Source organism: Hyla sarda, unplaced genomic scaffold (genome assembly GCF_029499605.1).
Source record: "Hyla sarda isolate aHylSar1 unplaced genomic scaffold, aHylSar1.hap1 scaffold_638, whole genome shotgun sequence".
Classification (NCBI taxonomy): Eukaryota; Metazoa; Chordata; class Amphibia; order Anura; family Hylidae; genus Hyla; species Hyla sarda.
Window position 1 is genome coordinate 39,270 of NW_026610653.1, and position 23,622 is coordinate 62,891.

Genomic DNA, 23,622 nt, shown 5'->3' on the forward strand with positions numbered 1-23,622 from the left:
CATCTACCCTCCGTCCTCCTCTCCCTTCCCCCATCTACCTCCTATCCTCCTCTCCCCATATCCCCCTCCTTTCCCTTCCCCCCCTATCCACCATTCTCTCCGTCCTCGTATCTTCCCTCTTCTCCATCCCCGTATCTTCCCTCCTCTTCCTTCACCGTATCCACCCTTTGCACTCCTCTCCCTTCCCCGTATCATCCTTGGATCCACCCTCCTCTCCCTCCCTGTATCCACCCTACTCTCCCTCCTCGTATCTTCCCTCCTCTCCCTTCACCGTATCATCCCTGTATCCACCCTCCTCTCCCTCCCCGTATCTTCCCTCCTCTCCCTTCACCGTATCCACCCTTTGCCCTCCTCTCCCTTCCCCGTATCATCCTTGTATCCACCCTCCTCTCCCTCCCTGTATCCACCCTACTCTCCCTCCTCGTATCTTCCCTCCTCTCCCTTCACCGTATCATCCCTGTATCCACCCTCCTCTCCCTCCCCGTATCTTCCCTCCTCTCCCTTCACCGTATCCACCCTTTGTCCTCCTCTCCCTTCCCCGTATCATCCTTGTATCCACCCTCCTCTCCCTCCCCCGTATCTTCCCTCCTCTCCCTTCACCGTATCCACCCTTTGCCCTCCTGTCCCTTCCCTGTATCTTATGTATTTCGGGATTAAAGGGGGTTGTCCACTCCTGTCCACAGGTTGTGTCCGGTATCACTCCGCTGTGGACAGAAGTGGTGCTGTTTTCCTATTCGTAGACAACCCCTTTAATCCTTGTGTTGTTCCGTGCAGCGGATCGGTGCATTCAGAACATTTACCAGGAATTCTGTCTGAGTCAGAAGCGAGGATACTCAGGGATAATGGCGGAGCTGCTGCTACAGGGAGAACTCCCCCTGGACTCCATAAAGGCCAACGTCACGGAGCTGATGGCTGGAGGAGTGGACACGGTGAGGAGGACTCTGCTGGTTGGCGATGTTATATAGCGGTGTAACACCTGCTATCTGCTCCAGGGGAGAAATATTGCACATTGTGAATGATGAGAGCTGCCATATACAGCTGAAGCCGACCATGGAACTATCCAAGTGTAGGGGGTTGTGCATGTCCACCAGTGCCCGATGCCATAGGAAGGAGAGATTGGGCAGGTTAGATTTCAACATGCCTGATCTTTTGTCATGGTATTTCATCTACTGCCAAAGGGGCCTGAAGGACAGGACAGAGGAGTCTGGAGGAGGAGGAGAGGACAGAGGAGTCAGGAGGAGGAGGAGGAGAAGACAGAGAAGTCAGGAGGAAGTGGAGAGGACAGGACAGAGGAGTCAGGAGGAGGAGGAGTCAGGTGGAGGAGGACAGAGGAGTCAGGAAGAGGAAATTACAGAGGGGTCTAGAGGAGGACAGAGGAGTTTGGAGGAAAAGACAGGAGTTTGGAGAAGAAAAAAGAGAAGGGAGGAGGAGGACAGAAGAGTCAGGAGGAGAAGAGGAGAGTACAGAGGGGTCTTGAAGAGGACAGAGGAGTCTGGAGGAGAGGACAGAGGAGTCTGGAGGAGGAGAAGGAGAGGACAGAGGAGTCTGGGGGTGGAGGAGGAGAGGACAGAGGAGTCTGGGGATAAGGGCATGGCCTCTTTCCTCCTCAGACGGCCATGCCCTTACTTTTCACCCTTTCCTCCTCAGCCATGCCCTTGCTCTTCACCCTCTTTCCTCCTCAGCCATGCCCTTGCTCTTCACCCTCTTTCCTCCTCAGCCATGCCCTTGCTCTTCACCCTCTTTCCTCCTCAGCCATGCCCTTGCTCTTCACCCTCTTTCCTCCTCAGACGGCCATGCTCTTCACACTTTCCTCCTCAGCCATGCCCTTACTCTTCACCCTCTTTCCTCCTCAGACGGCCATGCTCTTCACACTTTCCTCCTCAGCCATGCCCTTGCTCTTCACCCTTTCCTCCTCAGACGGCCATGCTCTTCACACTTTCCTCCTCAGCCATGCCCTTGCTCTTCACCCTCTTTCCTCCTCAGCCATGCCCTTGCTCTTCACCCTCTTTCCTCCTCAGCCATGCCCTTGCTCTTCACCCTTTCCTCCTCAGACGGCCATGCTCTTCACACTTTCCTCCTCAGCCATGCCCTTGCTCTTCACCCTTTCCTCCTCAGACGGCCATGCTCTTCACACTTTCCTCCTCAGCCATGCCCTTGCTCTTCACCCTTTCCTCCTCAGACGGCCATGCTCTTCACACTTTCCTCCTCAGCCATGCCCTTGCTCTTCACCCTCTTTCCTCCTCAGCCATGCCCTTGCTCTTCACCCTCTTTCCTCCTCAGCCATGCCCTTGCTCTTCACCCTCTTTCCTCCTCAGCCATGCCCTTGCTATTCACCCTCTTTCCTCCTCAGCCATGCCCTTACTCTTCACCCTTTCCTCCTCAGCCATGCCCTTACTCTTCACCATTTCCTCCTCAGCCATGCCCTTACTCTTCACCCTTTCCTCCTCAGCCATGCCCTTACTGTTCACCCTTTCCTCCTCAGCCATGCCCTTACTCCTCACCCTCTTTCTTCCTAAGATGGCCGTGCCCTTACTGTTCACCCTCTTTCCTCCTCAGCCATGCCCTTACTCTTCACCATTTCCTCCTCAGCCATGCCCTTACTCTTCACCCTCTTTCCTCCTCAGCCATGCCCTTACTCTTCACCCTTTCCTCCTCAGCCATGCCCTTACTCTTCACCCTTTCCTCCTCAGAAGGCCATGCTCTTATTCTTCACCCTCTTTCCTCCTCAGCCATGCCCTTACTCTTCACCGTTTCCTCCTCAGACGGCCATGCTCTTACTCTTCACCCTTTCCTCCTCAGCCATGCCCTTACTTTTCACCCTCTTTCCTCCTCAGCCATGCCCTTACTCTTCACCCTTTCCTCCTCAGCCATGCCCTTACTTTTCACCCTCTTTCCTCCTCAGCCATGCCCTTACTCTTCACCCTCTTTCCTCCTCAGCCATGCCCTTACTCTTCACCCTTTCCTCCTCAGCCATGCCCTTACTCTTCACCCTCTTTCCTCCTCAGCCATGCCCTTACTCTTCACCCTTTCCTCCTCAGCCATGCCCTTACTCTTCACCCTTTCCTCCTCAGCCATGCCCTTACTGTTCACCCTTTCCTCCTCAGCCATGCCCTTACTCCTCACCCTCTTTCTTCCTCAGACGGCCATGCCCTTACTGTTCACCCTCTTTCCTCCTAGGCCATGCCCTTACTCCTCACCCTCTTTCTTCCTCAGACAGCCATGCCCTTACTCTTCACCCTCTTTGAGCTGGCCCGGAACCCTTCCGTACAGAGAGAACTCCGGAGTGAGATTCACCATGCAGAAGCCCAGAACCCTAAAGACTTGAACCAGCTGCTGAACCTCATGCCTCTGCTGAAGGGCGCCATCAAGGAGACACTCCGGTAAGTAGGAGAATTCCTGAGATCAGCAGAACAGGTCTACAAAGTGATCAGTGCTGTCTGGTGCTCCTCACCCTCAGGTGCAGCTGCAGGCCCCTATACTGTATGATGAGACATTACTAGTGTTATAGGGCACTAAAAGGAAGAGTTCATTGTCAGCCCAGACGCCAGGTGCAGGTGGAAACATGCGGAGGGGTCAGTGGTGGTTTAGTTTCCTGATTATGTGGCCACTAGGTGGCGCCTCTTTACTGGGTACTGAGATTTGCTCTGTTGTCTGCAGGTTGTATCCTGTGGGGATCACCGTCCAGAGACATCTGACCAAGGACATCACGCTGCACAACTACCACATCCCCTCCGGGGTGAGTACTCCACCCCCAATACTCCCTACTAAAGGGAAATTATAGGACCAGTAAGATGGGGTCAACCCAAAATGTCACACCTCCAATCAGATACTACAAGGTATACTCCGAAACTACTGCAGCCTTCAGCAACCCCCATCTGCCACACTGTATCCCCATACTGTCCCCTCTACCTCCCCCCAATGTACTCCCAATACTGTTCCCTCTACCTCCCCACTGTACCCCCATACTAACCCCTCTACCTCCCCCACTGTACCCCATACTGTCCCCTCTACTTCCTCCCCTGTACCCCATACTAACCCCTCTACCTCTCCCACTGTACACCCATACTGTCCCCTCTACCTCTCGCACTATACTCCCATACTGTACCTCCATACTATCCCTTCTACCTCCCCCACTGTAACCCCATATTGTCCCCTCTACCCGACAATGTACCCTCATACTAACCCCTCTACCTCCCCCACTGTAGCCCCATACTGTCCCCTCTACCTCCCCCACTGTACACCCATACTGTCCCCTCTACCTCTCGCACTATACTCCCATACTGTACCTCCATACTATCCCTTCTACCTCCCCCACTGTAACCCCATATTGTCCCCTCTACGCGACAATGTACCCTCATACTAACCCCTCTACCTCCCCCACTGTAGCCCCATACTGTCCCCTCTACCTCCCCCACTGTACCCCCATACTGTCCCCTCTACCTCCCCATTGTACCCCCATACTGTCCCCTCTACCTCCCCCACTGAACCCTCATACTGCCCCTCTACCTCCCACACTGTCCCCTCTACCTCCCCACTGTACCCCCATACTAACCCCTCTACCTCCCCCACTATACCCCATACTGTCCCCTCTTCCTCCCCCACTGTACTCCCAATACTGTCCCCTCTACCTCCCCCACTGTACTCTCAATACTGTCCCCTCTACCTCCCCCACTGTACCCTCATACTGCCCCTCTACCTCCCCACTGTACCCCCATACTAACCCCTCTACCTCCCCCACTGTACCCCATACTGTCCGCTCTACCTCCCCCACTGTACTCCCAATACTGTCCCCTCTACCTCCCCACTGTACCCTCATACTGCTCCTCTACCTCCCACACTGTCCCCTCTACACCTGACAATGTACCCCCATACTGTCCCCTGTACCTCACCCTCTACCTCCCCACTGTACCCCCATACTAACCCCTCTACCTCCCCCACTGTACCCCATACTGTCCCCTCTACATCCCCCCACTGTACTCCCAATACTGTCCCCTCTACCTCCCCCACCGTACCCCATACTAACCCCTCCTACCTCTCCCACTGTACCCCATACGGTCCCCCTCTACCTCCCCCACTGTACCCCATACTGTCCCTTCTACTTCCCCCACTGTACCCCCATACTGTCCGCTCTACCTCCCCCACTGTACCCCATACTGTCCCCTCTACCTCCCCCACTGTACTCCCATACTGTCCCCTCTACCTCTCTCACTGTACTCCCATACTGTCCCCTCTACCTCTCCCACTGTACCTCCATACTATCCCTTCTACCTCCCCCACTGTAACCCCATATTGTCCCCTCTACCTCCCCCACTGTAGCCCCATACTGTCCCCTATACCTCCCCCACTGTACCCGCATACTGTCCCATCTACCTTCCCCACTGTACCCTCATACTGTCCCCTCTACCTCCCCCACTGTACCACCATACTGTCCCCTCTACCCCCCCCACTGTACCCCCATACTGTCCCCTCTACCTCCCACACTGTACCCCCATACTGTCCCCTCTACCTCTCCCACTGTACGTCAGTAAGGTTATAGGAAACGGTCAGTATGTAGGGGGCGTCAGTAAGGTTGTAGGAAACGGTCAGTATGTAGGGGGCGTCAGTAAGGTTGTAGGAAACGGTCAGTATGTAGGGGGCGTCAGTAAGGTTGTAGGAAACGGTCAGTATGTAGGGGTCGTCAGTAAGGGAACAGGAAACGGTCAGTATGTAGGGGTCGTCAGTAAGGGAACATGAAACGGTCAGTATGTAGGGGTCGTCAGTAAGGGAACAGGAAACGGTCAGTATGTAGGGGTCGTCAGTAAGGGAACAGGAAACGGTCATTATGTAGGGGTCGTCAGTAAGGGAACAGGAAACGGTCATTATGTAGGGGTCGTCAGTAAGGGAACAGGAAACGGTCAGTATGTAGGGGTCGTCAGAAAGGGAACAGGAAACGGTCAGTATGTAGGGGTCGTCAGAAAGGGAACAGGAAACGGTCAGTATGTAGGGGTCGTCAGAAAGGGAACAGGAAACGGTCAGTATGTAGGGGTCGTCAGTAAGGGAACAGGAAACGGTCAGTATGTAGGGGTCGTCAGTAAGGGAACAGGAAACGGTCAGTATGTAGGGGTCGTCAGTAAGGGAACAGGAAACGGTCAGTATGTAGGGGTCGTCAGTAAGGGAACAGGAAACGGTCAGTATGTAGGGGTCGTCAGTAAGGGAACAGGAAACGGTCAGTATGTAGGGGTCGTCAGTAAGGGAACAGGAAACGGTCAGTATGTAGGGGTCGTCAGTAAGGGAACAGGAAACGGTCAGTATGTAGGGGTCGTCAGAAAGGGAACAGGAAACGGTCAGTATGTAGGGGTCGTCAGAAAGGGAACAGGAAACGGTCAGTATGTAGGGGTCGTCAGAAAGGGAACAGGAAACGGTCAGTATGTAGGGGTCGTCAGTAAGGGAACAGGAAACGGTCAGTATGTAGGGGTCGTCAGAAAGGGAACAGGAAACGGTCAGTATGTAGGGGTCGTCAGAAAGGGAACAGGAAACGGTCAGTATGTAGGGGTCGTCAGAAAGGGAACAGGAAACGGTCAGTATGTAGGGGTCGTCAGAAAGGGAACAGGAAACGGTCAGTATGTAGGGGTCGTCAGTAAGGGAACAGGAAACGGTCAGTATGTAGGGGTCGTCAGTAAGGGAACAGGAAACGGTCAGTATGTAGGGGTCGTCAGTAAGGGAACAGGAAACGGTCAGTATGTAGGGGTCGTCAGTAAGGGAACAGGAAACGGTCAGTATTTAGGGGTTGTCAGTAAGGGAACAGGAAACGGTCAGTATGTAGGGGTCGTCAGTAAGGGAACAGGAAACGGTCAGTATGTAGGGGTCGTCAGTAAGGGAACAGGAAACGATCAGTATGTAGGGGTCGTCAGTAAGGGAAAAGGAAACGGTCAGTATGTAGGGGTCGTCAGTAAGGGAACAGGAAACGGTCAGTATGTAGGGGTCGTCAGTAAGGGAACAGGAAACGGTCAGTATGTAGGGGTCGTCAGTAAGGGAACAGGAAACGGACAGTATGTAGGGGTCGTCAGTAAGGGAACAGGAAACGGTCAGTATGTAGGGGTCGTCAGTAAGGGAACAGGAAACTGTCAGTATGTAGGGGTCGTCAGTAAGGGAACAGGAAACGGTCAGTATGTAGGGGTCGTCAGTAAGGGAACAGGAAACGGTCAGTATGTAGGGGTCGTCAGTAAGGGAACAGGAAACGGTCAGTATGTAGGGGTCGTCAGTAAGGGAACAGGAAACGGTCAGTATGTAGGGGTCGTCAGTAAGGGAATAGGAAACAGTCAGTATGTAGGGGTTGTCAGTAAGGGAACAGGAAATTGTCAGTATATAGGGGTCATCAGTAAGGGAATAGGAAACGATTAGTATATAGGGGGCGCCAGTATGCGTGTAACAGTATGTCAGTCCGAGAAGGTGTAGGATATTTGCCTCACATTTGGAAACAGTCAGTGAGCCCGGCCTCTCTTGCAGACTCTGGTGCAGGTGGGTCTGTACCCCATGGGCCGCAGTCCTCAAGTCTTCCAGGACCCCCTGCGCTACGACCCCAATCGCTGGATGCGTAGAGATGACACAAACTTTAAGGCGCTGGCATTTGGCTTCGGATCGCGACAATGTATCGGGCGGAGGATTGCGGAGACGGAGATGATGCTGTTTTTGATGCATGTGAGTGCTGAGGCCAGGGGATGGGTGATGGGATCGGGTGATGGGGATGGGTGATGGGGTTGGAGAGGAGACAGGTGGCAGGCGGCCTTACTGACCTGGGGTGTGGCAGTGACCGATGGGCTCTCCTCTGGAGGGTATTGGGGTTCAGCAGGGGAGCCCTTCTTTTCTCGGCCTCCATTCACACATTTGCCCTCATTCCTCAGATGCTGAAGAACTTCCAGATCGACACGGTGTCTAAACACGACCTCAAGACTATTTTCGGATTCATCCTGATGCCAGAAAAACCCCCGCTGCTGACCTTCAGGCCAATCTGACCCCCGCTGCTGACCTTCAGGCCAATCTGACCCCCGCTGCTGACCTTCAGGCCGATCTGACCCCCCGCTGCTGACCTTCCGGCCGATCTGACCCCCGATGCTGACCTTCAGGCCGATCTGACCCCCGCTGCTGACCTTCAGCCGCTGCTGACCTTCAGGCCGATCTGACCCCCGATGCTGACCTTCAGGCCAATCTGACCCCCGCTGCTGACCTTCAGGCCGATCTGACCCCCGCTGCTGACCTTCAGGCCAATCTGACCCCCGCTGCTGACCTTCAGGCCAATCTGACCCCCGCTGCTGACCTTCAGGCCGATCTGACCCGCGCTGCTGACCTTCAGGCCGATCTGACCCCCGCTGCTGACCTTCAGGCCGATCTGACCCCCGCTGCTGACCTTCAGGCCGATCTGACCCCCGCTGCTGACCTTCAGGCCGATCTGACCCCCGATGCTGACCTTCCGGCCGATCTGACCCCCGATGCTGACCTTCCGGCCGATCTGACCCCCGATGCTGACCTTCAGGCCGATCTGACCGCAGCTGCTGTCCTTCAGGCCGATCTGACCGCAGCTGCTGTCCTTCAGGCCGATCTGACCGCAGCTGCTGTCCTTCAGGCCGATCTGACCGCAGCTGCTGTCCTTCAGGCCGATCTGACCGCAGCTGCTGTCCTTCAGGCCGATCTGACCGCAGCTGCTGTCCTTCAGGCAGATCCTTCAGGCCGATCTGACCGCAGTTGCTGTCCTTCAGGCAGATCCTTCAGGCCGATCTGACCGCAGCTGCTGTCCTTCAGGCCGATCTGACCACAGTTGCTGTCCTTCAGGCCGATCTGACCGCAGCTGCTGTCCTTCAGGCAGATCCTTCAGGCCGATCTGACCGCAGTTGCTGTCCTTCAGGCAGATCCTTCAGGCCGATCTGACCGCAGCTGCTGTCCTTCAGGCCGATCTGACCGCAGCTGCTGTCCTTCAGGCCGATCTGACCGCAGCTGCTGTCCTTCAGGCCGATCTGACCGCAGCTGCTGTCCTTCAGGCCGATCTGACCGCAGCTGCTGTCCTTCAGGCCGATCTGACCGCAGCTGCTGTCCTTCAGGCCGATCTGACCGCAGCTGCTGTCCTTCAGGCCAATCTGACCACAGTTGCTGTCCTTCAGGCCGATCTGACCACAGCTGCTGTCCTTCAGGCCGATCTGACCACAGCTGCTGTCCTTCAGGCCGATCTGACCGCAGCTGCTATCCTTCAGGCCGATCTGACCACAGCTGCTGTCCTTCAGGCCGATCTGACCACAGCTGCTGTCCTTCAGGCCGATCTGACCACAGTTGCTGTCCTTCAGGCCGATCTGACCACAGTTGCTGTCCTTCAGGCCGATCTGACCACAGCTGCTGTCCTTCAGGCCGATCTGACCACAGTTGCTGTCCTTCAGGCCGATCTGACCACAGTTGCTGTCCTTCAGGCCGATCTGACCACAGTTGCTGTCCTTCAGGCCGATCTGACCACAGCTGCTGTCCTTCAGGCCGATCTGACCACAGCTGCTGTCCTTCAGGCCGATCTGACCACAGCTGCTGTCCTTCAGGCCGATCTGACCACAGCTGCTGTCCTTCAGGCCGATCTGACCACAGTTGCTGTCCTTCAGGCCGATCTGACCACAGTTGCTGTCCTTCAGGCCGATCTGACCACAGTTGCTGTCCTTCAGGCCGATCTGACCACAGTTGCTGTCCTTCAGGCCAATCTGACCACAGTTGCTGTCCTTCAGGCCGATCTGACCACAGCTGCTGTCCTTCAGGCCGATCTGACCACAGTTGCTGTCCTTCAGGCCAATCTGACCACAGTTGCTGTCCTTCAGGCCAATCTGACCACAGTTGCTGTCCTTCAGGCCGATCTGACCACAGTTGCTGTCCTTCAGGCCGATCTGACCACAGTTGCTGTCCTTCAGGCCAATCTGACCACAGTTGCTATCCTTCAGGCCGATCTGACCGCAGCTGCTGTCCTTCAGGCCGATCTGACCGCAGCTGCTGTCCTTCAGGCCGATCTGACCGCAGTTGCTGTCCTTCAGGCCGATCTGACCCGCGCCCTCCTCACCATGCTGCTGAACTTCAGGCTGATCTGAACCCGGGTGGAGTGTAAGCTCCTGGGTCCAGTATGTGGAAGTGTTTACTGTGCCAGAATAATAAAGAGTAAGACACAAGGTCTGACTGATCTGTGTACAGAGAGTATGATGAGAGTGATGATCCCGGAGTGTCGCCGCCTCGGCTATCACTGCCCCTGTTCTTACCGCCCCAAATTCTCAGAACCTCGGTTGTCACCACCCCCAGTTCTATATATCATCACTATACCGCCCCAAAGACTGTCCCTATACCGCCCCAAAGACCATCCCTATACCGCCCCAAAGACCCCCCCTATGCCGCCCCAAAGACCCCCCCTATGCCGCCCCAAAGACCCCCCCCCTATGCCGCCCCAAAGACCCCCCCTATGCCGCCCCAAAGACCCCCCCCCCTATGCCGCCCCAAAGACCCCTGTATGTTATCCCTATACCGCCCCAAAGACCCCTGTATATAATCACTATACCGCCCCAAAGACCCCTGTATATAATCACTATACCGCCCCAAAGACCCCTGTATGTCCTCACTATACCGCCCCAAAGACCCCTGTATATAATCACTATACCGCCATACAGACCCCTGTATATCCTCACTATAACGCCCTATAGACCCCTGTATATAATCACTATACCGCCCCAAAGACCCCTGTATATAATCACTATACCGCCCCAAAGACCCCTGTATGTCCTCACTATACCGCCCCAAAGACCCCTGTATATAATCACTATACCGCCATACAGACCCCTGTATATCCTCACTATAACGCCCTATAGACCCCTGTATATAATCACTATACCGCCCCAAAGACCCCTGTATATAATCACTATACCGCCCCAAAGACCCCTGTATGTCCTCACTATACCGCCCCAAAGACCCCTGTATATAATCACTATACCGCCATACAGACCCCTGTATATCCTCACTATAACGCCCTATAGACCCCTGTATATAATCACTAAACTGCCCCTAAGACACCTGTATATACTCACTATACCGCCATACAGACCCCTGTATATCCTCACTATACCGCCATACAGACCCCTGTATATCCTCACTATACCGCCCTTTAGACCCCTGTATATCCTCACTATACCGCCCTATAGACCCTGTATATCCTCACTATACCACCCTATAGACCCCTGTATATCATCACCGTACCGCCCTATAGACCCCTGTATATCCTCACTATACCGCCCTATAGACCCCTGTATATCCTCACTATACCACCCCATAGACCCCTGTATATCATCACTATACCACCCCATAGACCCCTGTTTATCCTCACTATACCACCCCATAGACCCCTGTATATCCTCACTATACCACCCTATAGACCCCTGTATATCATCACTATACCACCCTATAGACCCCTGTATATCCTCACTATACCACCCTATATACCCCTGTATATCCTCACTATACCACCCTATAGACCCCTGTATATCCTCACTATACCACCCTATAGACCCCTGTATATCCTCACTATACCACCCCATAGACCCCTGTATATCCTCACTATGCCACCCTATAGACCCCTGTATATCCTCACTATGCCACCCTATAGACCCCTGTATATCCTCACTATACCACCCCATAGACCCCTGTATATCATCACTATACCACCCCATAGACCCCTGTATATCATCACTATACCACCCCATAGACCCCTGTATATCCTCACTATACCACCCTATATACCCCTGTATATCCTCACTATACCACCCTATAGACCCCTGTATATCATCACTATACCGCCCTATAGACCCCTGTATATCCTCACTATACCGCTCTATATACCCCTGTATATAATCACTATACAGCCCTATAGACCCCTGTATATCCTCACTATACCGCTCTATAGACCCCTGTATATAATCACTATACAGCCCTATAGACCCCTGTATATCCTCACTGTACCGCCCTATAGACCCCTGTATATCCTCACCGTACCGCCCTATAGACCCCTGTATATCCTCACCGTACCGCCCTATAGACCCCTGTATATCATCACCGTACCGCCCTATAGACCCCTGTATATCCTCACTATACCGCTCTATAGACCCCTGTATATCATCACCGTACCGCCCTATAGACCCCTGTATATCCTCACTATACCGCCCTATAGACCCCTGTATATCCTCACCGTACCGCCCTATAGACCCCTGTATATCCTCACTATACCACCCCATAGACCCTGTATATCCTCACTATACCACCCTATAGACCCCTGTATATCATCACCGTACCGCCCTATAGACCCCTGTATATCCTCACTATACCGCCCTATAGACCCCTGTATATCCTCACTATACCACCCTATAGACCCCTGTATATCATCACTATACCACCCTATAGACCCCTGTATATCATCACTATACCACCCCATAGACCCTGTATATCCTCACTATACCACCCCATAGACCCCTGTATATCCTCACTATACCGCCCTATAGACCCCTGTATATCATCACTATACAGCCCTATAGACCCCTGTATATCCTCACTATACCACTCTATATACCCCTGTATATAATCACTATACAGCCCTATAGACCCCTGTATATCCTCACTATACCACTCTATATACCCCTGTATATAATCACTATACAGCCCTATAGACCCCTGTATATCCTCACTATACCACTCTATATACCCCTGTATATAATCACTATACAGCCCTATAGACCCCTGTATATCCTCACTGTACCGCCCTATAGACCCCTGTATATCCTCACTGTACCGCCCTATAGACCCCTGTATATCCTCACTGTACCGCCCTATAGACCCCTGTATATCCTCACTGTACCGCCCTATAGACCCCTGTATATCCTCACTATGCCGCCCTATAGACCCCTGTATATCCTCACTATGCCGCCCTATAGACCCCTGTATATCCTCACTATGCCGCCCTATAGACCCCTGTATATCCTCACTATGCCGCCCTATAGACCCCTGTATATCCTCACTATGCCGCCCTATAGACCCCTGTATATCCTCACTATGCCGCCCTATAGACCCCTGTATATCCTCACTATGCCGCCCTATAGACCCCTGTATATCCTCACTATGCCGCCCTATAGACCCCTGTATATCCTCACTATGCCGCCCTATAGACCCCTGTATATCCTCACTATGCCGCCCTATAGACCCCTGTATATCCTCACTATGCCGCCCTATAGACCCCTGTATATCCTCACTATGCCGCCCTATAGACCCCTGTATATCCTCACTATACCGCCCTATAGACCCCTGTATATCCTCACTGTGCCGCCCTATAGACCCCTGTATATCCTCACTATGCCGCCCTATAGACCCCTGTATATCCTCACTGTGCCGCCCTATAGACCCCTGTATATCATCACTGTGCCGCCCTATAGACCCCTGTATATCATCACTATGCCGCCCTATAGACCCCTGTATATCATCACTATGCCGCCCTATAGACCCCTGTATATCCTCACTATGCCGCCCTATAGACCCCTGTATATCCTCACTATGCCGCCCTATAGACCCCTGTATATCCTCACTATGCCGCCCTATAGACCCCTGTATATCCTCACTATACCGCCCTATAGACCCCTGTATATCCTCACTATACCACCCTATAGACCCCTGTATATCCTCACTATACCGCCCTATAGACCCCTGTATATCCTCACTATACCGCCCTATAGACCCCTGTATATAGTTAGTACGGTCGAAAAAAGACATATGTCCATCAAGTTCAACCAGGGAATTAAGGGGTAGGGGCGCGGCGCGATATTGGGGAAGGGATGAGATTTTATAATTCTGCATAAGCATTAATGTTATTTTGTTCCATGAATGTATCTAATCCTGTTTTAAAGCTGTTAATTGTTCCTGCTGTGACCAGTTCCTGAGGTAGACCGTTCCATAAGTTCACAGTCCTCACGGTAAAGAAGGCGTGTCGCCCCTTGAGACTAAACTTTTTCTTCTCCAGACGGAGGGAGTGCCCCCTCGTCCTTTGGGGGGGTTTAACCTGGAACAGTTTTTCTCCATATTTTTTGTATGGGCCATTAATATACTTATATATCATGATGATGTCTCCGCTACAATCGGTTTCTTGGGGCCCGGGTGATGTTTGGAAATATTCATGAACATTGAGCATTGTGTGACCAGAGACCGACAGACACTTTAAATGAAAACATTTATATTACAGTCTACAGGATCATGTGACCACAATAACACACTCCCCCAACCACCTGAGGAGGCGGAGTCACGCTTCCCCAGATCATCTATGTACATTTTCTGTACCGACTGTCCAGGGGCCCCAAGGGCTTCCGCATTTTAGGACCACTTCCCACTCTCTACCCCTGCCGGCCTGGCCTCCTCCACCTCACCCCTCCCCTGCCGGCCTGGCCTCCTCCACCTCACTCCTCCCCTGCCGGACTCCTCCACCTCACCCCTCCCCTCCCCTGCCGGCCTGGCCTCCTCCACCTCACCCCTCCCCTCCCCTGCCGGCCTGGCCTCCTCCACCTCACCCTTCCCCTCCGTTGCAGGCCTGGCCTCCTCCACCTCACCCTTCCCCTCCCCTGCCGGCCTGGCCTCCTCCACCTCACCCCTCCCCTGCCGGCCTGGCCTCCTCCACCTCACCCCTCCCCTGCCGGCCTGGCCTCCTCCACCTCACCCCTCCCCTGCCGGCCTGGCCTCCACCTCACCCCTCCCCTGCCGGCCTGGCCTCCTCCACCTGCCGGCCTCCTTCACCTCACCCCTCCCCTGCCGGCTTGGCCTCCTCCACCTCACTTCTCCCCTGCCGGCCTGGCCTCCTCCACCTCACCCCTCCCCTGCCGGCCTGGCCTCCTCCACCTCACCCCTCCCCTGCTGGCCTGACCTCCTCCACCTCACTCCGCCCCTGCCAGTCTGACATCCTCCTCCACCTCACCCCGCCCCTGCCAGTCTGACATCCTCCTCCACCTCACCCCGCCCCTGCCAGTCTGACATCCTCCTCCCACTCCCTGTCCCCTCTACCGTTTCCTCCTCTCACTCCCCGCCCCTTCTGCCGTTTCCTCCTCCCACTCCCCGCCCCTTCTGCCGTTTCCTCCTCCCACTCCCCGCCCCTTCTGCCGTTTCCTCCTCCCACTCCCCGCCCCTTCTGCCGTTTCCTCCTCCCACTCCCCGCCCCTTCTGCCGTTTCCTCCTCCCACTCCCCGCCCCTTCTGCCGTTTCCTCCTCCCACTCCCCGCCCCTTCTGCCGTTTCCTCCTCCCACTCCCCGCCCCTTCTGCCGTTTCCTCCTCCCACTCCCCGCCCCTTCTGCCGTTTCCTCCTCCCACTCCCCGCCCCTTCTGCCGTTTCCTCCTCCCACTCCCCGCCCCTTCTGCCGTTTCCTCCTCCCACTCCCCGCCCTTTCTGCAGTTTCCTCCTCCCACTCCCCGCCCCTTCTGCCGTTTCCTGCTCCCACTCCCCGCCCCCTCTGCCGTTTGCTCTTCCCACTCCCCGCCCCCTCTGGTCGGGCCTCCTCTGTTATGCTTTTCACTTGTAGCTGCCATGGAGCCTCAGAATAGTCCCAGCAGTAAATCGGGGCCCCACTCCATAGCAGTCTGAGTCACCGCCAGAGCAGCAGCCCCCAGGGAGGCAGAGATCCCCCATACAGCCAGCTTCACAAGGGTGTTCTGTGAGCGGACGGGCAGCACGTCACTTGTTGGGGTCACCTGTTGACGGAGCACGAAGTCCGGGCGCTGCTGGGCGCTGGAGATCTGCAGGGAGCGGAAGGACGACGACGACGAGATACTGGAAAGAAAAGGGGAGAAGACTATCAGAGGGGCGGAACGGACCCCCCCCCCCCAAATAAACTGTACACTGTGCCCCCCAAACAATGTACACCCCCCTAATATACCATACACAGTGCCCCCCCCCCCAATATACCATACACAGTGCCCCCCCAATATACCATACACAGTGACCCCCCAATATACCATACACAGTGCCCCACAAACATTTTACACCCCCAAATATACCATATACTGTGCCCCCCCAATATACCATACACTGTGCCCCACAAACATTGTACACCCCCCAAATATACCATATACTGTGCCCCCCAAAAAACACTGCACACCCCAAATATAATGTAGCCCACAAACACACCATACACCCCCCAAATATACCATATACTGTGCCCCCCAAACATACTGTACACCCCAAACATACTGTACACCCTAAATATACCATACACTGTGCCCCACAAACACACTGTACACCCCAAATATACCATATACTGTGCCCCCCAAACATACTGTACACCCCAAATATACCATACACTGTGCCCCACAAACACTCTTTAAACCCCCAAATATACCATATACTGTGCCCCCCAAACACTGTACACCCCAAATATACCATATACTGTGCCCCCCAAACACACTATACACCCCAAATATACCATATACTGTGCTCCCCAAACATACTGTACACCCCCAAATATACTATATACTGTGCCCCCAAACACACTGTCCAATCCCCATATATACCATATACTGTGCCCCCAAATATACCATATACAGTGCCCCCAAATACACCCCCCAAATATTACAGTGCCCCATCCAAACACACTACACTCCCCAAATATACCATATACAGTGCCCCCAAATATACCATATACAGTGCCCCCAAACACACTGTACAGTCCCCAAATATACCATATACTGTGCCCCACAAAAACTGTACACCCCAAATATACCATATACTGTGCCCCCCCAAATATACCATATACTGTGCACCCCCCAAATATACTGTAAACCCCCCAAATACACCATATACTGTACACCCCCCAAATATACCATATACTGTACCCCCAAATATACTGTACCCCCCAATATACCATATACTGTGCACCCCCCAAATATACCATATACTGTGCACCCCAAATATACTGTACACCCCAAATATACCATATACTGTACACCCCCCAAATATACCATATACTGTGCCCCCCAAACACTATACACCCCCAAATATACCATATACTGTGCCCCCCCAATATACCATATACTGTGCCCCCCCAAATATACTGTACCCCCCCAAATATACCATATACTGTACACCCCCAAATATACCATATACTGTGCACCCCAAAATATACTGTACACCCCCCAAATATACCATATACTGTGCACCCCAAAATATACTGTACACCCCCCAAATATACCATATACTGTACACCCCCAAATATACCATATACTGTGCCCCCAAACACACTGCACACCCCAAATATACCATATACTGTACACCCCCAAATATACCATTTACTGTGCCCCCCCCAATATACCATATACTGTGCCCCCCCCCCAATATACCATATACTGTGCCCCCCCCAATATACCATATACTGTGCCCCCCCCCCAATATACCATATACTGTGCACCCCCCAAATATACCATGCAACCCCCAAATATACCATGCAACCCCCAAATATACCATATACTGTACACCCCCCCAAATATACCATATACTGTACCTCCTAAATATACTGTACACCCACCAAATATACCATATACTGTACACCCCCCAAATATACTGTACACCCCTTAAATATACCATATACTGTACACTCCCCCCAAATATACCATATACTGTACCTCCTAAATATACTGTACACCCACCAAATATACCATATACTGTACACCCCCCAAATATACTGTACACCCCTTAAATATACCATATACTGTACACTACCCAAATATACCATATACTGTACCCCCTCAAATATACCATATACTGTGCCCCCTCAAACACACTATACACCCCCAAATATACCATATACTGTGCCCCACAAACATTGTACACCCCTAATATACCATATACTGTGCCCCCAAATATACCATATACTGTGCCCCCCAAACACTGTACACCCCCCAAATATATCATATACTGTGCCCCCCAAACACTGTACACCCCCCAAATATACCATTTACCGTGCCCCCAAATATACCATATACTGTACCCCCAAAAATACCATATACTATGCCCCCCAAACTCTCTGTAAACCCCCCTAAAAACACATCTCTTCAGACAGGCCTATAACATTCTCTAATTGGCCCCAACATATCCCCCAACACGTCCCCCAACACATCCCCCAACATATCCCCAACACGTCCCCCAACATATCCCCAACACGTCCCCCAACATATCCCCAACACATCCCCCAACACATCCCCCAACACATCCCCCAACACATCCCCCAACACATCCCCCAACACATCCCCCAACACATCCCCCAACACATCCCCCAACACATCCCCCAACACATCCCCCAACACATCCCCCAACACATCCCCCAACACATCCCCCAACACATCCTCCAACCTCTTCTTTGAATAGTTATTGTGTAATGTTCTGTCTGATACTTGTCTTTGTTTGTTCCCATAATTGTAAGTGCTGCGGAATCTGTAGGTGCTATATAAATAAATATACTGTGCCCCCAAATATACCATATACTGTGCCCCCCACTGTACACCCCCCAAATATACCATATACTGTGCCCCCCAAACACTGTACACCCCCCAAATATACCATATACTGTGCCCCCCAAACACTGTACACCCCCCAAATATACCATATACTGTACCCCCCCAAACACTGTACCCCCCCAAATATACCATATACTGTGCCCCCCAAATATACCATATACTGTGCCCCCAAACACACTGTACACCCCCAAATATACCATATACTGTGCCCCACAAACACTATACATCCCCAAAACACACCGTACACCCCCCAAATATACTATATACTATGCCCCCCAAATATACCATATACTGTGCCCCCCAAATATACCATATACTGTACACCCCCAAATATACCATATACTGTGCCCCCCAAACATACTGTACACCCCAAATATACCATATACTGTGCCCCCAAACACACTGTACACCCCCAAATATACCATATACTGTGCCCCCCAAACACACTGTACACCCCAAATATACCATATACTGTGCCCCCCAAACACACCGTACACCCCCCAAATATACCATATACTGTGCCCCCAAACATACTGTACACCCCAAATATACCATATACTGTGCCCCCCAAACACTCCTTACACCCCCCCAAACACACCGTACACCCCCAAATATACCATATACTGTGCCCCCCAAATATACCATATACTGTGCCCCCCAAATATACCATATACTGTGCCCCACAAACATACTGTACACCCCAAATATACTATATACTGTGCCCCCAAACACCCCCCCTCCAAATATTACAGTGCCCCACCCAAACACACTACACTCCCCAAATATACCATATACAGTGCCCCCAAATATACCATATACAGTGCCCCCAAACACACTGTACAGTCCCCAAATATACCATATACAGTGCCCCCAAATATACCATATACAGTACCCCCAAATATACCATATACAGTGCCCCAAACACACTGTACAGTCCCCAAATATACCATATACTGTGCCCCCCCAAACACTGTACACCCCCCAAATATACCGTGCCCCCAAATATACCATATACTGTGCCTCCAAATATACCATATACTGTGCCCCCCAAACATACTGTACACCCCCAAATATACCATATACTGTGCCCCCAAATATACCATATACTTTGCCCCCCAAACTCTCACTACACCCCCCTAAAAACACATCTCTTCAGACAGGCCTATAACATTGAGAAGTACATGGCAATGTAATCCAGCTCGCTCCACCCGTTCACCCCCGACACGGATTCGCACCCAGCCTGGGGCACACAAATCCAAACGCAAGAACAGCAATCCAGCGTGGGTCAGTAGAAAATCCAGATTTTATTATCTCACGGTAAAAACGGTACAAACAACCAGCAGATCAGATCAGACGCGTTTCAGGTGCATGCGCCCTTCATCAGTGATGTCAGCCCTCTGCACAGGTGTCAGTTAAAGGAATTTTGATTGGCAGCAAGTGACCTGCCCACTACTTGTCCGGTATTTAAGTCCGCGGACACCGGTGCAGGGGGGAGAATACTGATACAATACAAAATATAAAATGCAAGTAAAAAGTACAAAAAATTGCTAAAACAGTAAACTGAAGAGCGATATAAACATGGAGGGTTCGGACAAATGTAGAAAAGCAGGAGCATAAAGTCATATAATGAGGCTTTATACATATAAATAATATATCCATAGAAAAACTGCATCTTCAAACGTAGAGGCTGCAATGCGGTATTAGGAATGAAATCGCAATTCTCTTGAGATTTAACCCTTTAGGGGCACTAGTACCCAGGGTAAATTGCCAATATGCTACACGTTCAAGTAATTTTCGCCACATGCAACCGCCGCGAGGTCCTGTGTGAACGCGCTCTATCGCATAAATATGGAAACCATTGGTGTTTCCACCATGAACAGTTTTAAAGTGTAAAGAATCTGCTGAGTGATGTCTAATAATATTACTAGATATGTCATTGAGATGAGTGATGTCTAATAATATTACTAGATATGTCATTGAGATGATGAGTGATGTCTAATAATATTACTAGATATGTCATTGAGATGATGAGTGATGTCTAATAATATTACTAGATATGTCATTGAGATGATGAGTGATGTCTAATAATATTACTAGATATGTCATTGAGATGATGAGTGATGTCTAATAATATTACTAGATATGTCATTGAGATGATGAGTGATGTCTAATAATATTACTAGATATATCATTGAGATGAGTGATGTCTAATAATATTACTAGATATGTCATTGAGATGAGTGATGTCTAATAATATTACTAGATATATCATTGAGATGATGAGTGATGTCTAATAATATTACTAATATCCCAGGAGAGCAGCACAACCAGATAGTGCTTCAGGTAGCTGGTGCACGCTGTGTAGGAGCCTTGGTTCGGGATCCCAATAAATAAATCCAAAGAGGCAGCAGCACACAAGGTATACGGTGCAAAAAAGTATGTGGTTTTATTGCATCAGTGCATACAGAGCAACGTTTCTGCGACCTCCTCGTCGCCTTTCTCAAGCTCAACTAAGTGACCCCTCAGTGCAGTTTAAATACATTCAGTAATTACAACAATTGTTAACATAAGTGTGAGTATAGGGCATGACATAGTATACAACAAAGCGTCATACATTAGTGATCCAGTGATGGTGACGATAATTCCTCATCAGTGATTCCTCCCAGTGCAGGTGGATGTGGGCGGATACTTGAGATCTACGTTATTTAAATATATACATAATGTACAGAGTTATCATAAGCACTTACCCAACAGAGCATATCGCGGACTATAACACGTTGAATGAGCGGGGCAAAAAAGTGACTGCGCAGGTCAGAGCAGAACTGCCAATCAGAGGCAGACTGCGCTGATCGCGTGCACCCAATCGCATTCTGTGCAGTGTTGACATGCGTACTTGTAAAAAGAAGTCATGTGCGCCATCTTGGTAAAGGGAAAGAGTATCACATACTGCCCATAGTGTCAAGCGCTAGCGCAGCGCCATGTCAGTATGTCGCTATTCTCAATATTCCAAAGTCATCAATCCAGTAGTGTATGTAGGACCATTACTGCACTTAGGCAAACACTAATGGGCATTCCCGTGTTCTGTTTGCATGGGGCATAAAGCAGGTAGAGCTGGCATGGCTCATACCTTACGGCCATATATGGGGTTACGGGTGTATACATGCAAATTGACCCATGTTTACACATATGTCATGCAAGTATGCGATGGGGAGCAGACTAACACCGGCTGGACAACCACTGATGCTGCACCTGACGCTACCCGATATTCCCGGCCGTGACATAGTATCCTGCAACCCCCAGAACAATGTGGATACCTCTATATAGTATTTGTTTTCAGTATTGCAGATAAACCGTCCTGCAGAGCTGGATGTATGGATGCTTAAACGTAATGAACATTTTTTAGGGTAGTAAATATATTATAGAAGGAGCGGAGAGTCTTGAAAAAAAACAACAACATGTTTTTTTAAAAATCCAAAAAGATAATGCTCTGTTGGTGGCTGTACATATTGTATTTCCATACATCTGAAAATTAAACAGAAAGAGAAAAAAATATTAGAAGGGTCTGTTCACATACAGTACACAGAGAGTAATATATACAAAACTTTAGGGGCTACATTGGAGGGCTATCTTTGACTCATTTTAGAAGTGGTTTTAAATTCTGCATTAAGACCATGTGGTCTCATCGTATTCAACCTGAATATCCATCGAAGTTCACATTTTTTTAGCATAGTTATACGGTCCCCACCCCGTTTCGGGGGTGGAATATGGTCAATGACCATAAATTTTAATTCACGTTCCTGGTGGTTGGCTTCAGCAAAATGTTTAGAGACTGGCAAGTCAAGTCGTTTTTTTCTGATAGTGTAGCGATGTTGGTTCAGACGAGTCCGAAGATCCAGACTCGTCTCACCAACATAGAGTTTCTGACAAGGGCACCACAATAGGTAGATGACAAAGTCAGAATTGCACGTCAAATAAAATTTAATCACGTGTTCTTGTTTCGTCTGTGGGTGCACAAATTTAGTGCCTTTCTGCATGTAGCTGCAGTTGACGCAGCTGCGACATGGAAAGCATCCCTTATTACTAACCGTCAAGTATTTTTGTTGTGTCTTTGGTTTTTCAGATATGTCTGTTCTGACAATTTTGTCCTTTAGGTTAGGAGCCCTGCGGAAGGACATTAAGGGGGGTTCCTGAAACTCTTTCACCTGGGAGTGTCCCTCCCTCACCAGATACCAATATTTACGTACAATTGATGAAATTTGATATGAGCAGTCACTATATGTGGAAATAAATGGAATTCTACTGTCCACATTTCTTGAAATTGTGCTGTCAGTTTGTCCGTTTCGTTTTTGTTGTCTTAGGTTAATAATGCGAGTACGTTGTTCCTGAATCAGTTTTTTAGGATACCGTCTTTCTAGAAAATCGTTAGTCATTTTAGAGAGTGCTTTCTCTAGCTTCAAGTCATCGTCCGTAATTCTCTCAGCCCGGAGCATCTGGCTGAAAGGAAGGGACCTTATCATGGCTCTTGGATGCCCGCTATCGAACCTCAGTAATGTGTTACTGTCCGTGGGTTTATAATACATGTCTGTCGTCAGTTTATCACCATTCTTGCTCACTGTCACGTCCAAGAAATTTACAGAGGTCATTGAATGGGTCAAGGTAAATTTAATGTCAACATGTATATTATTGAGAAAGTTGTAAAATATCAACAAATCCTCTGCAGTACCGGTCCAAAGTAAAAAGATATCATCTATGTAGCGCCACCACTTCAGCACTTGGCTGAAGTGGGGCGATACATAGATGTAATCCTCCTCAAGGTGGGCCACATAGATGTTCGCATATGTGGGCGCCACGTTACTGCCCATTGCTGTCCCCCTCTTTTGCATGTAATAAGTGTCATTAAATATGAAGTAATTACATTCAAGTACTACCTTCAGTAATGAGACAATGAAGTCAATTTTGTGTGGCGGACAATCTGACAAAATAAGTGCATTTTCCACTGCATGAACACCCCCATCATGACTGATGGAGGTGTACAAGCTTGTGACATCTAAGGTGGCCAG

The 23,622-nt window shown here is 50.8% G+C and overlaps 2 protein-coding genes across 3 annotated transcripts in view; one reads left to right on the forward strand and one right to left on the reverse strand.

Annotated features, from left to right (window-relative positions):
- LOC130342154 (cytochrome P450 11B, mitochondrial-like) overlaps positions 1-8,096 on the forward strand; it is a 32,859-nt gene extending 24,763 nt beyond the window's left edge. The window contains exons 5-9 of the mRNA XM_056554260.1: positions 775-929; positions 3,214-3,380; positions 3,658-3,736; positions 7,486-7,677; positions 7,881-8,096. Coding sequence (XP_056410235.1) covers positions 775-929; positions 3,214-3,380; positions 3,658-3,736; positions 7,486-7,677; positions 7,881-7,991 — 704 coding nt within the window. The 3' untranslated portion in view covers positions 7,992-8,096. The remainder of the gene's footprint in view (positions 1-774; positions 930-3,213; positions 3,381-3,657; positions 3,737-7,485; positions 7,678-7,880) is intronic.
- A 7,417-nt stretch (positions 8,097-15,513) lies between these two features.
- The window catches only part of LOC130342152 (TBC1 domain family member 20-like), a 70,038-nt gene continuing 61,929 nt past the window's right edge, over positions 15,514-23,622 (reverse strand). For both annotated transcript variants that reach the window (XM_056554257.1, XM_056554258.1), the window contains exon 8: positions 15,514-15,824. In XM_056554257.1, coding sequence (XP_056410232.1) covers positions 15,590-15,824 — 235 coding nt within the window. In that variant the 3' untranslated portion in view covers positions 15,514-15,589. The remainder of the gene's footprint in view (positions 15,825-23,622) is intronic.